The sequence below is a fragment of the Elephas maximus genome, chromosome 11, assembly GCF_024166365.1.
Source record: "Elephas maximus indicus isolate mEleMax1 chromosome 11, mEleMax1 primary haplotype, whole genome shotgun sequence".
Taxonomy (NCBI): Eukaryota; Metazoa; Chordata; class Mammalia; order Proboscidea; family Elephantidae; genus Elephas; species Elephas maximus.
Window position 1 is genome coordinate 100021946 of NC_064829.1, and position 15101 is coordinate 100037046.

Sequence of the window (15101 nt, forward strand, 5' to 3'; positions counted from 1 at the left end):
AGACAAGAGTTGGCTCACTTCCTGTTTCTTTCTTCTCCTGACTGCAGCTGAAGCCACACTGTGAGTTTTGCTTCCTCTCCTGGTTACCTCTGCAACCTTAAATGGCATACACAGCAAACCTCGATTTCTCTATCTAATGACTGTCAGCAAGGACCTCGGGCCCTCACCCTACCACAGAAATGGGGTTTTCAAAGGGTCAGTGAATGGAGGAGTGGAATTTAGGTTCTTCGTGGAAATAAAGGTGCCAAATTGGGAATTCTTACTTGGGGTGAGGGTGGTCTGTGCACCGATGAGCAAGACTGGGGCTCTTGGGGGGCTGATAGGGAAAACTGGAGCGACGCAGGTGGTTGCTGAGGGGTCTTCAGAAAGAGGAGATGGATTAGGGTGTTTGGGGGAGAAGGCCATGATTTGAGGGGCTCTGGGTTTAAAGGGATGGATGGGGCTTGCTCAGGTGCAGAGGTCTGTGGGCTGACAGTGAGGAGGGTGTCTCAGGAAGGAGGGTATACAGGGTGAGGAGGGCAGGGCTGGTTCTGGGGGTCTCTGGAGGCAGCAGGCCTCTGGATGAACTTGTCTTCTGTCACTCCCTTGAGCAGTGTGACTTTGGGCATGTTGTGCCTTCTCAGCCTCATTGGCTTGCTCTGTGAAACGGGTCCCAGCACCCCCTCCCTAGGCTGTGGTGGGGACTCAACAGGACCTTACACTGACAAGCCCAGGACTGTGCCAGCTTCCAGGTGCCGGGGCCTTGGAGGTGTGAGGGCTCTAGGGAACCAGGGAAGGTTCTAGGGTACAAACACCAGGTCTTGGGGGGCTCTCTGGGGTGCAAGGACACCACCACCTACTCTCTTGTCTAAAATCTTTCACTGCAGCCAGGTGCTGTGCCCCATCCTGCACTGGACATAGGATTGATCAAACCTGTGATCAAGTTCACTCCACTCTCTGGTGCGCCTGGGCATTCAATGAGATGGCCATTGACTGAAATGGAAGGGTGGAGTCTGTTCATTGCACAGAACAGTAGTGCGCTGGGGTCCCACTTGGGTTGAAAAAATAACTCTTGTGTGGGCACGCAGGGAAAGACCGGAAGTACAGACCTGAAATCAGCGGGTGGCCTCCTGGTTGCAGGAATGTCAGGTCTTTATTTTTCAAATTTCTGCTTGACTGTGTTGTGTGTTCTAGTTTTCCACACTGCCCACACATTGTTTGTATAATAAAACAGTTATTAAAACAGATTTTCAGGGACTGTCCACTATAAAGTCTGAGCTCCAAGGGGTCTTCCTTCTTACCTCCCCTCTCATCTCTCTTCCTCACTACCTCTGCTGTTTAACCAGCAAAGCACTTTAGGCCCCTGGGCCTTTGCACTTGCGGTTTCCTCCTCCTGTTCACCGTCTAGAAATCACATGTGTGGGAGGGCTGCTGCCCACCTATTTCCCCTATGTCATCACATTCTACTCCTGCAGACTCGTGCTGGACACGCACGTGCTTCAAGGCTGGCCTAACTTGGTGGCTACCCCGACACAGGAAGGGAGGGAATTTCTGTTTAAGCTACTACAGTGGTGCCTCCGTGAGGTCCTGACTGTGTCTTCGAGTCTGGCTCCCTTGACCAATTTTAACGAGGTGCTTTTGCGTTCAATTCAGGTTTTGCTCTTCATGTGAGACCACATTAATGGTTTTTGGTCACTCTTTCGAACAAGTGACTCCATCTTGAATGCAGCCGGGGGGCAAGGCTCGCTCGCCCGCGGAGACCCTGGGAGCCCGCAGCCAAAGAAGGCGCCACTGGCGGGCCGAGTCCAAGCGCCTTTATTGGCTCTCCCGCCGCCCAGCGCCTCAGGCCTGCATCACTGGCCGCGACTTCTCGGCCTGCAGCTTCACTCCGGAGCCCGCGAAGCCCGTGCCGCCCTGTGAAGGGGAGAAGACGGGTGGAGGCGGGCCGGGGCTTCAAGTGGTGGTGGGGGGTCTTATGCCAGGCAAGGTGAAGGCTGATGGGCTGCAAGCAGAAGGGAGCCCAGGGGCAAGGGGGCGAGGCTCAGGGAGGGGCGGGCCCCGGGAGGGGGCGGGCCCTCGGGGAGGATGGGATGGAGCGGGGCCGCCCCATAAAGGGGACAGGCAAGGCCTCAGGAGGGCCATAAGCCCAAGGCCCAGAAAGGCAGGGCGGAGAGGGAGGCGGGGCAGGAATGGCACGGAGGAGGGCGGGGTCCCGGCGAGGGAGAGGGCAGCAGGGTGGGATGAGGAGGAAGAAGGGTGGTGGGGACCGGGTGGAGGTGAAGGTTGAGGGTCCCGCTCACCCGCTGCAGCACGATGATGTCACGGTCCGTGAGCTTCTCCCCGTTCACCGGGTCCACCATGTCCTTCCGAATCAGCTTCTCCACGCACTCGAGAGTGACCACGGCCCCACTGGGGCGAGAAGTAGGGCCGCTGGTCAGAGGCCAGGCTCGGAGAGCTACCCCCTCACCCCGCAGTGCTCCTCGTCGTTTCCCTCCCCACAGAACTCACGAGGGTCGCAGCACGGCGCAGGGCGTGGCGTTGCTCAAGCTGTCGCGGGTCACTGCGCACACATAGCGCTCGCTGCGCGTGATGAGCCCCACACGGTCCACCGAGCTGTCGAGCAGTGTGAAGTGCACAGGCGTCAGGTCCGACATGCGCAACGGCTTCCCAGACATGGGGCAGGTCACAGTGCGGGACTGCGGGGAGGGCAGGCAGCAAGAGGGGCATGATCAGTGCAGGGCCGGTGCCACGGGAGGGGGCCCTGGGGACACTGGGGACGGCGCCCACTGCGAGCGTCGATGTCCTCCCCTGCAAGGTGGGCGTGGGGCCGCTGGCGGACGCTCACCGGCTTCTCCAGCTTGGTGGCCTTGGCCTCGGGTGTCAGCGACGGAATCCAGAAGCTGGGCAGCGCCTTGTCCTTGTCCTTGTCCTTGCTGGCTGGGCCTGCGCTGGGCCCAGGCAGGACATCATCTGCTGGGGTGGGGGAAACAGGTTCCGAGCCCACACTCAGGAGGCACCCGACCCCATTTGGCCCCCCACCTTACCTCCGCTCTCCGCTCACCTGCACCGTTCCCAGAGGTGGCCTTGGGTGTGAACGGGTTGAGGGGCCGGCTAACGATGGCCGCCTCCTTCTCCAGGAAGCCGCGCACCTGGTCCTGTGCCGCTGCCCGCTGCAGCTCTTTCTGCTCCTCTCGCCGGGCGCCCCTCTGCTTCTCGTAGGCCTGTGGGGCAGGGCGGGAGGGGTGAGCCTGGGCCACCCTGGGGGGGGGGAGTTCTCCCATTTCACAGGGGGGTAAACTGAGGCCCACACAGAGGATACTCCTGGCAGAGCCCTGTTTGATAGAGCTTGGTGACAGCCTGGGTGTGAATCTTTAATCAGCAATACAGTGTTCCAGGAGTCCTTGGGTAGTGTAAACATGTAACTGAATTAACCTGAAAGGCTGGAGGTTCAAGTCCATGCAGAGGCAAATAAGAAAGACCTGGCTATCTGCTTCTGAAATATCAGCCACTGAAAACCCTATGGAGCACAGTTCTACTCTAACATATACAGGGTCACCATGAGTCTGAATCGACCTGATGGCAATATTTTTTTTTAAAATAGTGTTTTGTGGTGGGGATCAACCACTGTTACTTTTTCCTTCTCATACTGTAGGACACTTAGGTTGTTTCCAGTTTAGCTGGCTTGGGGCTTGGTGGCTTCTTCACTCCTTGGCAGCAGAGGAGTCACCAGCTTGGCTGGAGTCAGGATGCCAGGGCTCAAATCCCACCTCTGTCACTGGTTTGTTCTATAGCCTCCAATAAGCACTGTGACCTCCCCAGGCCTCAGTTTCTTCATCTGTAAAACGAGCTAACAATGGCACCTACCTCAAAGGTTCATGGAAAAGGTTACAAAAGATGATTTTTTAAAAGCACTCAGAAACTTGCCTGGCACATACGTGCTCAGTAAACGTGACTTACTGGCCATATTGATTATATTTACTAGACAGTGTCACGTACCAGACCCTGTTCTGGCACAGGGGAGGGAGACCCTGTCCTTGCCCCGGTGGGGCTCAAGTTTCAGTGGAATAATGCAATGTTAATGTTGACAGGTCCCTGGGTGGTACAAATGTTTAGCGCACTCAGCTGCCAAATGAAAGGCTGGAAGTTCAAATCCACCCAGAGGTGCTTCAGAAGAAAGGCCCAGGGATCTACTTCTAAAGATCTACTTCTAAAAAACTATGCCTTGTGGAGCATAGTTTTACCGTGATGCATGTGTGGTCACCATGAGCCGGAGTCAGCTAAATGGCAACTGGTTTAATGATTGAGGGAGGATGCAGTGACAGGTCAGGTGTGAAGGTGAGATTTGGTAATGCATACACAGCCCATGGTCACCCCTGTCTGGCATACAGCAGGTGCCCAGGCAGTAGCTGCAGCTCTTGGGACACCCCCAGGCCACCCAGCTGAGAGGGGAGGTACTGCTGATGGTTACATGCTTGGGGGAGGGCCCCAATGTGATCCCAATGACAAGGGACCCTTAGAAGCACCCAGCATGCACCGGGCTCATGAAGCACCCATGTTTACACTCCCCCAGAGGCTCAGAGATTGGCAGCCACTTACTCAAGGCCACATAAAGGAGAAGATGTTCACTGAGCTCGAGCGGGCCGGGAACACCAAGGGACAGTCCAGAGGTGGCCCAGGGTGACCTGGACACAGTATGACTAGAGGTCAATCAGGTGCCTGCTGCGTGCCAGCTGCTTTAGAAAAAGCACTGTTCTAAGCCTCTGAGAAGCCCATTCCCATTCTTCAGGGGGAGAGCCTAAGGCCACAAGGTTGGTGAGAAGTTCTTACTGAGCATTTATAGAGGCACCTCCTTACCCTCCCACCTGCTCCATGGAAGAGAAAGTGAGGTGGCCAGCAAATGGCCTGAGGGGGAAGCCATATTAAGAGCACTTGCTCTGCAATGTGTGGCTAACTGCCTCCATGAACAACTGCCTCTTTTGCCACAAGAACAGAAGAACTGGATGGTGCCTGGCTACCATTACTGAACATTTTGATCAAAAATTCTATAGAAGAATCTTAATCAAAAGTAGGGGGGTGGGGGGCGGTGGAATACAGAATTTCAAATTCTAATGGAATCCAGGCTTTCTAGAGCCATGGAGGCTGGATGAACCCCCAAAACTACTGCCCTGAGATCATTTTTAAACCTTAAACCAAAAATATCCCCTGAAGTATTTTTTAAACCAAACAATAGTTTAGCCTAACTAGTAAAGATTGTCTGCCTTGAACAATGTGCACTTTTAAGAACTATCTATTTGGAGCCCCGGTGGCACAGTAGTTAAGAGTTTGGCTGCTAATCAAAAAGGTTGGCAGTTCAAATCCACCAGCTGCTCCTTGGAAGTCCTTTGGGGCAGTTCTACTCTGTCCTATAAGGTCACTATGAGTCAGAATCTACTGGAGGGCAACAGGTTTGTTATGGGGTCAAATAGACAACAGCAACTCAAAAGATTAGATAGGAGCCTTGGGGGTAGGAAGTTTATGTTAATGGATGAGGAACAATTAGGAAAAAGAGGGTGAGAATGATTGTACAACTTGAAGACTAATCAATGTCACTGAACTGTATATGTAGGAACTGTTGAGTTGGTGAACGCTCTGTGGTGTATATTCTCAACAACAAAAAAGTCAGACAGGAGTTTCCAGCACTTTCCAGGATTAACTCATTCTATCCTCAAAATGCCTTTTGAATTGTGTCCCCAGAAATGTGTTGTAAATCCTAATCTCTATGGCTGTGGTTATAATCCCATTTGGGAATGGGCCATCTTTGTTACGTGAAAGAGACAGGAGTAGTATAGGGTGTATCTTGAGTCAATCTCTTTTGACATATAAAAGAGATTAAACAAGCAAGCTAGGAAGCAAAGACAGGGAGCGAGATGTCAAGCCACATGAAGATCGCCCAGGAGCAGAAGCTCAAAGAGACAAGGACCTTCCCTGACAGCTGACACAGAGAGAAAACCTTCCCCTAGAGCCAGCACCCTGAATTTGGACTTCTAGCCTCCTAAACTGTGAGAAAATAAATTTGTTTGTTAAATACACCCACTTTTGGTATTTCTATTATAGCAGCACTATATAACTAAGACAGAATTTGGTGACCTGAGAGGTGACACCACATGGGATAAGGATGGGCTGGCCCCAGACCCCATGCTGTCATTCACAAAGCCACAAACTCAAGGCAAAAGGCTCAAGAAGGATACACCCCTCAGTGTTTGCTGAGCTCCAGAACCAGGGAAGAGAGGGAGGAGACAGATTGAGACTCGAATGTGATGTGTAGGAAATGAGATCCCCACAGAAGACAGCGCCTGGCTCAGAGCAACGCTGTGTGGTTTCCTATCTGCTAGCATTCCCCATGCATCCTATAACTTGCTCCTGTCAGGCATATTTTAAGACGCCCTGGTGGTGCAATGGTTAAGTGCTTGGCTGCTAACCAAAAAGTCAGCAGTTCAAACATAACTAGTGGTTCCCTGGGAGACAGATGTGGCAGTCTGCTTCTGTAGATTTGCACCCTACAAAACCCTATGAGGCAGTTCTACTCTGTCACATGGGGTTGCTGTGAGTCAAAAATCCACTTGACGGCAACTAACAACAACAGGCCCATTTTACAGATGAGAAAACCGAGGCCCAGAGAGATGAGGTGCTGTCCATCCATTTAACAAGCATTTACCAAAGGCCTAGGGCCATTAGGGTAGGTGAGAGAGAGAATTGCTCCCTGCCTGTGCCGGCAGTGTAGAGGGGGATGGGCACATGTCACATGGTCACATGTAGAGTCACAACTGTGACCCATGCTAACAGAAGAGATGCCGGTTGACAAGGGCTGACCCCGGGGACCCCAGACTGGCAGGCGGCCAAAGGAAGCCATGCCTGGGCTGAATTCTGGAGGGTGAGAAGGATTTACCCAGGAGAAGTAGGAAGAACAGTATACCAGGCAGAGGGAACAGCACAGGTGAGGGCCCAGAGGGAAAAGGAGTATGGACTGGAGGGCCCAGAGTTGCTGGGCTTGTGAGTTCGGAATCAAAATTGCCTGCCCACACCCATGCCCCCTTCACCTCTACCCCATCACCTTCATCTGCCTGGCGATCTCCTTCTTTTGGTGAAGGATGTACTCCAAGATGGCCTCACGTTCATACAGGTAGCCGTCTGGGCTGCAGACAGAGGGTAGGGGGTGAGGAAACACAGGCCTAGCCCAGGTCACACAGCTAGGGGTTAATAGTCTCAGACCAAACATCGGCCCCCTGCCCTGGGAACCTGCTATGCATCTTGCAGGTAACACCTCACTGAATGCACAAGTCAGCTTTTGCAGGTGAATTCTTGTGCTGAGGACACACTGTTTTAACAATTATAGCTTTGTAGTATAATCTGAGGTTTTATAGGAAAAGTCAGTAAAGGGTTAACTCAGCAGGTTGTCCAAACCCTGTGCAATCCAAGAAAGGTTTGGCCCTTGGTCTGCTCCTGGGAGGTAACCTCCAGACCCCCTTTACCTGGGACTTTGAGCCATGCCAGGTAGTCTATGCTAACAATAGGATTTATCGTGGGGGCCCTGGGCTGGAGGCTAAGGTTAGCCACTTGGGCAGTCAGCCACATCTACATGACCAACTCCCAATAAAAACCCCAGACACGAGGCTAGAGTAAGCTTCCCTGGTTGGCAATACTCATGCATGCTGTCACACACTGTTGCTGGGAGACGTAAGCTCTGTCCGCACGACTCCATGGGGGGAGGACAACTGGAAGCTTGCACCTGGTCTCTCCTAGACTGTACGCTATGTGTCTTTTACCTTTGGTGGTTTTAATCTGTATCCTTCATGATAATAAAAGCCCTGGTGGTGCAGTGGTTAAAGTACTTGGCTGTTACTCAAAAGGTTGGCAGTTCCAACCCACCAGCAGCTCCACAGGAGAAAGATGTGGCAGTCAGCTCCTGTAAAGATTATGGTCTTAGAAGCCCTATGGGGCAGTTCTACCCTATCCTACAGGGTCACTATGAGTTGGAATTGACTTCATGGCAATGCATTTGGTTTGTTTGGTTTTCATGATAATGAACCATTGACATGAGTGTAACAGCTTTGTTGAGTTCTAAGTCCTTCAAGTGAATCACTGAACCTCAGGGTGGTCTTAAGGGCCCCCAAATGACAACCTACCCTCACTGCTATCTTTATAAAACCAAAAAACCCAAACTGTTCAAGTTGAGTTGATTTCAACTCCTAGCGACCCTATAGACCAGAGCAGAATTGCCCCATAGGGTTTCCAAAGAGCAGCTCTGGTGGATTTGAACTGCTGGCCTTTTGATTAGTAGCCGAACTCTTAACCTGTGCTACCGGGGCTCCAGAATCTCTATTAAATACACTTCTAATTGAGCACATACTTAGTCACTGCGTTAAGTGGAAGCCTTTGACCAAGGGTAAAGGGCAGGCAATGGTAAGTGGACCAGTCCATGCTCCAAAAGCCCCACCTCTATAAAAAAAAAATAAAAACCTCTATAAGGACTGCATATTCTCTTCCATACCCTTTGAAACCAGCCCTAGGATTGCACCCATGTCTCAGATGGGAATACCAAACCTCTGACAGGTTAGGTGGCTTACCCAGGGGGCCAGACCCATACAGGCCACCCTCTGTGTAATCCCCTTACCCTCCCCACTCCTGTCCCCAGCTCACGTGACAACAGGGTCATGGCAGGGCTGTAAAGAGAGGCAGCAGCAGTCAAAGTCCTTCACGGCATCCCGGCTCAGTCGAATGTTCTGGGTCCCGTAACCTGAGGCCGCTGGGACAGAGAGAGGCAGCAGGATGGAGGGACAGAAGTGCCCCTGTCTACACCCAGAGACAGAGAGAGAGGCACAGAGAACCTGGGGTCGGGGGAGGGCTTGGAAAGAAACAGGCAGTCTGTAGTTTGGTCTGTCTGTGTCTGTCTCTGCGTGGTCATATCAAAGGACAGGACCCCATCAGGAAGGTGCTAATCCCCAGACGGCAAGTGACAGACAGACAGACCGTGTTACTGAGCCACAGCTTGGAAAAGGGGGTCACATCTGAAACTGGTTCAGCCATTCTAGCTCGGTGCCCCTGTTCAAGACTCCTGTGGCCCTCAGTTTCCCCCTCTGTAACACTGCAATAACAGTAAAGACGACTCCCTCGACAGGGTGTTGTGAGTACTTAACTGGGTTGGTGACGTAAAAGCATGAGCTGTTACTCAGAGATGACTACAACTGCCAATCATTGGGAAAGATGGACAGAGGGCAAACCAAAAGGTGCAGAAAGCAAGGGTGGCTTTGAGACACATTCGCCCTTCCTGTCCCCAGTGGCTCCCTGGAGGCCCCTGCTCAGTACCTGTGTCCTTCTTCTTCTCGTGGTAGGTGTAGACAGCACCTGCCGTGCAGTTCTTGCCATGTCGTGTCATTCTGGGATTCTGGGGAAAAAGGGACAGATGTCACACTGGGGCAGCGGAGAGGGCTGTGAACAGGCAGTACTGGACTTCTATGGCCTGCAGAACTGATCTGCCCCAGGGCCAGGGGCAAGGGGGTGGGGGTGGGGTGAACCAGTAACTCGGGTTACTACCTCCTCCAGGAAGTCCTCCTACAAGACTGGCCCAAACTCATTTATGTACTGAATTGCGACCTTTAAGAACAATACAAAAAAAAAAAAACCCAAACCCGTTGCTGTCGAATCAATTCTGGCATAGCGGCCCTATAGGACAGAGTAAAACTGCCCCATAGGGTTTCCAAGGCTGTAATCTTTACGGAAACAGACTGCCACATCTTTCTCCTGTGGAGCCGCTGGTGGGTTTGAACTGCTGACCTTTGGGTTAGCAGCTGGGTGCTTACCACTGCACCACCAGGGTGCCATTATATGGACCCATGTTGGGAGAATTAAGCAGTATTACCCTATACCTGGAATCCGTGGGTAGCGAAAATGGTTAAGCACTTAACTAACTGATGGGTTGGAGGTTCAAGTCCACCCAATGGTACCTTGGAGGAAAGTCCTGGCAATCTACTTCTGAAAACTCGGCCACTGAGCACAGGTCTACTCTGACACACATGGGGTCACCATGAGTCAGAGTTTACTCGCAGGCAACTAGAACCCCCTCCGAGGCTTGAATCCCAAACTGGCTCTTCACTCGCTGTGTGACTCTTGGTTGGCAGTTTCCTGTCTCTGAGTTCCAGTCTCCTTTGGTGACAAATGAGGATAACAACAGGCTCTAGCTCACAGGATTGTATTGCTGTGAAGATTAAATGTGATCATGCACCGTCCAGCACAACTAGGTGGTGCCTGGCTACCACCACTGACTGCTCTGAAAAGGATCACAACAGAGGGACCCAAACAGAGCAGGAGAAAAACACAGAACAAAATTCTAACTCACAAAAAAAGACCAGACTTATTGGCCTGACAGAGACTGGAGAAACCCCTAGAGTATGGTCCCTGGACACCCTTTTAGTCCAGTAATGAAGTCACTCCTGAGGTTCACCCTCCAGCCAAAGATTAAAAAAAAAACAAAACTAGACTAAAGGGGCACACCAGCCCTGGGGCAAGGACTAGAAGGCAGGAGGGGACAGGAGAGCTGGTGATAGGGAATCCAAGGTCAAGAAGGGGAAATTGTTGACACGTCGTGGGGTTGGTAACCAGTGTTACAAAACCATATGAGTACTAATTATTTAATGAGAAGCTAGTTTGTTCTATAAACCTTCATCTAAAGTACAATAAAAAATAAATAAACGTGACCACGCACAAAGCCTAGCACACAGGGCTTGTTGTTGGGTGCCACTGAGCTGATTTCAGTGGACATAGTAGAACTGACCCCTAGGGTATCCTAGGTGGTAATCTTTATGCAAACAGATTCACCAGGTCTTTCTCCCATGCAGCGGCTGGGTGGGTTCAAAAGCCAGCCTTACAGTTAGCAGCTGAGCACAGAGGGTAACTATTCTCTCCAGCTGGGTGGAGCGAGGACCAGGTACAGGGCGGGAGGGACACAACTAAGGGCCACACATATGTAAGAAGCAACTTCATCTTTTTATCCCTGCTTGTACTAAAAAACTTGCCGTTCATATTCACAACTTGAAACACACAGCTCTGTTTGAGAAACAGATCTCTCTCTCCCCCTACTGGTGCCTTCTGCTCAAAAGCCAATTTTTGTTTTCCAGCATATTTACATATACTAACAGCACAGACTTTAAGAGTACAGTTTGATGAGTTTTAACAAATATATTGTTCCTAGGTGCCGTCAAGTTGATTCCAACTCATAGCGACCCCATGTGACAGAGCAGAACTTCCCCATAGGGTTTTCTAGGCTGTAACCTTTACAAAAGCAGGTCACCAGGTCTTTCTCCCATGGAGCGGCTGGATGGGTTTGAACCTCTGACCTCGCAGTTAGCAGCCAAGTGCTTAACCCTTGCACCACCAGGTCTCCTTTGTTTTGTTGAGTCTGTTCCAACTCATTGTGACCCCATGTGACAGAGTAGAACTGCCCCATAGGGTTTTCCTGGCTGTAATCTTTACAGGAGCACATCGCCAGGTCTTTCTTTCACAGAGCCACTGGATGGGTTTCCAACTGCCAACTGAAAGGTTGCCAGCCGAGCTCTTAACCGTTGTGCCACCAGGGGTCCTTCAACAAATGTATACAGCCTTGTAACCACCACTCCAATCAAGATACACATTTTCATCCTTCCAGAAAGTTCCCTCGGACTCCTTCCCAGTCAAGGCACCCCCAGAAGCAACCAGCATGGTGTTTGCAAAAACTGATCTTAATGAAGTGCCCTAACTTGACCCTCTAGTCCTCTGCCTACCTCTCAGTACAGGGTCTGCACCTGCTGCTTCCACTCGCTCACAGCCACCCCCGACCCCCTCCCTGCCCCGGGGCTTCCGCCCAGCCCTCCCAAATGCTACTCATGAAGGTCACATCCTCACTGCCAAATTCCCCACTCTATTCTTAGTTGTCAACTGCCTTGACCCTCGGCAGTATTTGGCACTGGGCGCCCCTGTTTTTCCAGAGCTCAGTGCTTGTCTTGTGGCCAGGAACAGGAGTTTCTAGGCTCTTTGGTTTCATGGACAGGGACAATTTCCCCTCCCAGAGTGGGAGCAGCAGCTATAAGGAAGAATTTCTGACCTGGCCAGGACATGATAATAGGAATAATCACAAAGAACATTGCTAGATCTCAATAGTCAAAAGGGGGGACACAACCCAAGTGTCCATCAACGGATGAACGGATTAAGGTCCCTGGGTGGCAAAAAAGGTTTGCACTTGGCTGGGAACCAAAAGACCAGCGGTTTAAACCCACCTAGCAGCACTGTGGAAGAAACACGCCTACCTGTCTGCCCTCTGTAAAGATTACAGCTGAGAAAACCCTAGTAGTTCTACTCTGTCACACATGGGGTCTTCGAAGTCACAAACCAACAACAAAAGCAAAATCAACAACAAAAACGGATGAATGGATAAACAAAATGTGGTATGTACCTACTACGATGGCTTATCATTCAGCCACAAAGACAAAGGAAGTCCTGATACGTGCTACAACCTGGATGAACCCTGAACACATTAGGCTAAAGAAGCCAGACACAAAATGCTACATAGTGTATGATTCCTTTTACATGAAATGCCCAGCTTGCCAAATTCACAGAGACAGAAAGTAGATCAGTGGTTGCTCTGGGGTAAGGAGCAATGGGGAGAGGCTGCTGATAGGTATGGAGTTTCCTTTTGGAGTGGGGCAAGTGTTCTGGCTCCTGATTCAAACATACCGCCAGTAAAAAAAAGGTATTTTTGAGACAATCAGAGGATTTCTATATGGACTAAGCAATAGATAACATTCCAGAATTACTGGGCCCTCATTAAGGAACCCTGGTGGTGCAGCAGTTAAAGCACTCAGCCACAAACCCAAAGGTCGGCAGTTCGAACCCACCAGCAGCTCTGCAGGAGAAAGAAGTGGCAGTCGGCTTCCGTAAAGATTTACAGCCTTGGAAACCCTACGGGGCAGTTCTACTTTGTCCTATAGGGTCGCTAAGAGTCGGAATCTACTTGACAGCAACTGGTTTGTTTTTGTTTTGGTGGGGGGAGTGTAGTCCTCTCTTCCTGCAGACCCAGGAGTTCGGTGCTTTTGTAAAGTATGAATATTGTATTGTGGTCATGTCAGTAAAAAACCGAACCAGCTGTCATCAAGTGTTACTCCTGGCGACTTCACGTGTATCAGAGTAGAACTGCACTCTGTAAGGTTTTTAATTACTGTGATTTTTCAGAAGATCATCAAGCCTTTCTCTCCAGGTGCCTTGGAGTGGATGCAAACCGCCAACCTCTCAGTGAGTAACCTAGTGCTTAAACATCTGCGCCACCCAGGGACTCCCATGTAAGAAAATGTCCCTGTTCCCTTCAACTATTGCCCTAAGATAATCTTTAAAACTGAAACCAGAAATATCCACTGGAGCCTTCTTAAAAGCAAACAATAGTTTAGCTTAACTAGCAAAAAAAATGTCTGTCTCGAGCTTTATGCTTTTTTAAGAACTATCTATACGAGATCAAGAAACCCTGGCGGCATAGCAGTTAAGAGCTATGGCTGCTGACAGAAAGGTCGGCAGTTCGAATCCACCAGGCGTTCCTTGGAAATTCTGCGGGGCAGTTCTGCTCTGTCCTATAGGGTCGCTATGAGTGGGAAACGACGTAACGGGTTTGGTTTTGGTTTGGTACATGAGATCATACTGACAACAGCAACTCCAAAGATTAGATAGGAACTTTAGGGGGCTGTGAGTTTATGATCATGAGGGAGGAATAACTCTGAAAAGGAGGGCAAGACTGGTTGCACAACTCAGACTGCAACCAGTGTCAGCAAATTGTTCGTATGGAATCTGTTGAATTGGTGTATGTTTTGCTGTGTATGTTACCATCTACAGCAGCAAGCTAAATTTAGAAAAAAAAAAAAGGAAAACATCCCTGTTTTTGACACATCCATCCTTAAGTATTTACGGATGAAATGTCACAAAGGCTGAATCTGCTTTAATATAAAACCCACTTCCGTCAAGCCAATTCCGACTCATAGTGACCCTATAGGACAAAGTAGAACTGCCCATAGAATTTCCAAGGCTGTAATCTTTACAGAAGCAGACTGCCACATCTTTCTGCCGGGAGTGGCTGGTGGGTTTGAACCGCCAACCTTTTGGTTAGCAGCCCAGTGCTTAACCACTGTGCAACCAGGGCTCTTCTATTTTCATATACTTAAGTATGTAGATTCAGCAAATACGACAAAGTATCAATAATTTGTAAATCTAGGTGATGGGGAAGGAGCCCTGGTGGTATAAATGATTAAGTGCTCAGCTGCTAACCAAGAGGTTGGCGGTTTGAACCCGCCAGCCAGCTCCGAGGGAGAAAGACCTGGCAATTTACTTCCGTAACGATTACAGCCTAGAAAACCCTATGGGGGCAGTTTTATTCTGTCACATGGGATGTTTGAACATTTTCATAATAAAACATTAAAATAAATAAAACGGCTTAGAGAATCCGTCAAAACCCAAGTTCACAACGAATCACAGCACGATGAGGATGTGAACTCGGGACTGCCTGACCCCAAAGCTCCACAAAGAAAACGTTAAACTGTTTAACAACCCCGAGAGGGACGGGACTGTCAAATAAAGGTGCAGAGAAGGCGGCTTCGGGCCACCACCCAAGCCGGCTCTCCTCCTGAACCGCCCGACCAATCCTTGGAGCTCCCAAACTCCGGCTGCCCTCTTCCGATGGCACCCCCGGCAACGCTATTTTCTGCAGGACTACAACTCCCATGATACGTCGCGACTAAAAACTGCCTGATGCGGCTTGGCTACCTCCAGGGGATGCTGGGAGGTGTAGTTCTATTTCAAAAACTCGGGCCGCCGGGGGAGCTCTATTAATGATCCTTTGCGGTAATCTGAGATCTGCCTCTGTCTCTCTCAGGACCCTAGGGTTCTAGCTGGGGGAAGGCCATCCCAACAACACTATTCCACCAGCATCTAGAACTCACCTCACAACCCACTATTCGTTCCTTCGTCGCTTCAACGACTGTGCCGGTACGCCGGAAGGGAGCGCGATTTCCCCCCTCCGCTCCGCCTACTTCCGTTCACAGGAGATAACGGAAGTGACCCTGCCCCTAGTTGCAGAG

At 50.6% G+C, this 15101-nt stretch overlaps 1 protein-coding gene across 3 annotated transcripts; it reads right to left on the bottom strand.

Moving 5' to 3' along the window:
* Positions 1-1113: 1113 nt before the first annotated feature.
* On the bottom strand, positions 1114-15053 carry NOSIP (nitric oxide synthase interacting protein). 3 transcript variants are annotated; one of them, XM_049901768.1, is made up of 10 exons: positions 14964-15053; positions 10060-10210; positions 9322-9400; positions 8656-8761; positions 7070-7151; positions 3041-3200; positions 2825-2949; positions 2488-2675; positions 2280-2388; positions 1114-1893 (listed from the first exon to the last, which is right to left on the bottom strand). In XM_049901768.1, the coding sequence occupies exons 3-10, from the start codon at positions 9389-9391 to the stop codon at positions 1822-1824; spliced, it is 912 nt and encodes a 303-aa protein (XP_049757725.1). In that variant the 5' UTR covers positions 9392-9400; positions 10060-10210; positions 14964-15053; the 3' UTR covers positions 1114-1821. The 3 variants fall into 3 exon arrangements, with proteins under 3 accessions (XP_049757725.1, XP_049757723.1, XP_049757724.1); XM_049901766.1 differs by having other exon boundaries at positions 2825-2952; XM_049901767.1 differs by lacking the exon at positions 10060-10210 and having other exon boundaries at positions 2825-2952; positions 14964-15032.
* Positions 15054-15101: the final 48 nt, after the last annotated feature.

Bases quoted from the DNA above. Each gene is read 5' to 3' on its own strand.
- NOSIP (XM_049901766.1), bottom strand. From the start codon at position 9,391: ATGACACGACATGGCAAGAACTGCACGGCAGGTGCTGTCTACACCTAC. The intron at 3,201-7,069 runs GTGATGGGGTAG...CCTGCCCCACAG, and splicing joins AGATCGCCAGGCAGATGAAG to GCCTACGAGAAGCAGAGGGG. The intron at 2,676-2,824 runs GTGAGCGTCCGC...CCCTCCCCGCAG, and splicing joins CCACCAAGCTGGAGAAGCCG to TCCCGCACTGTGACCTGCCC.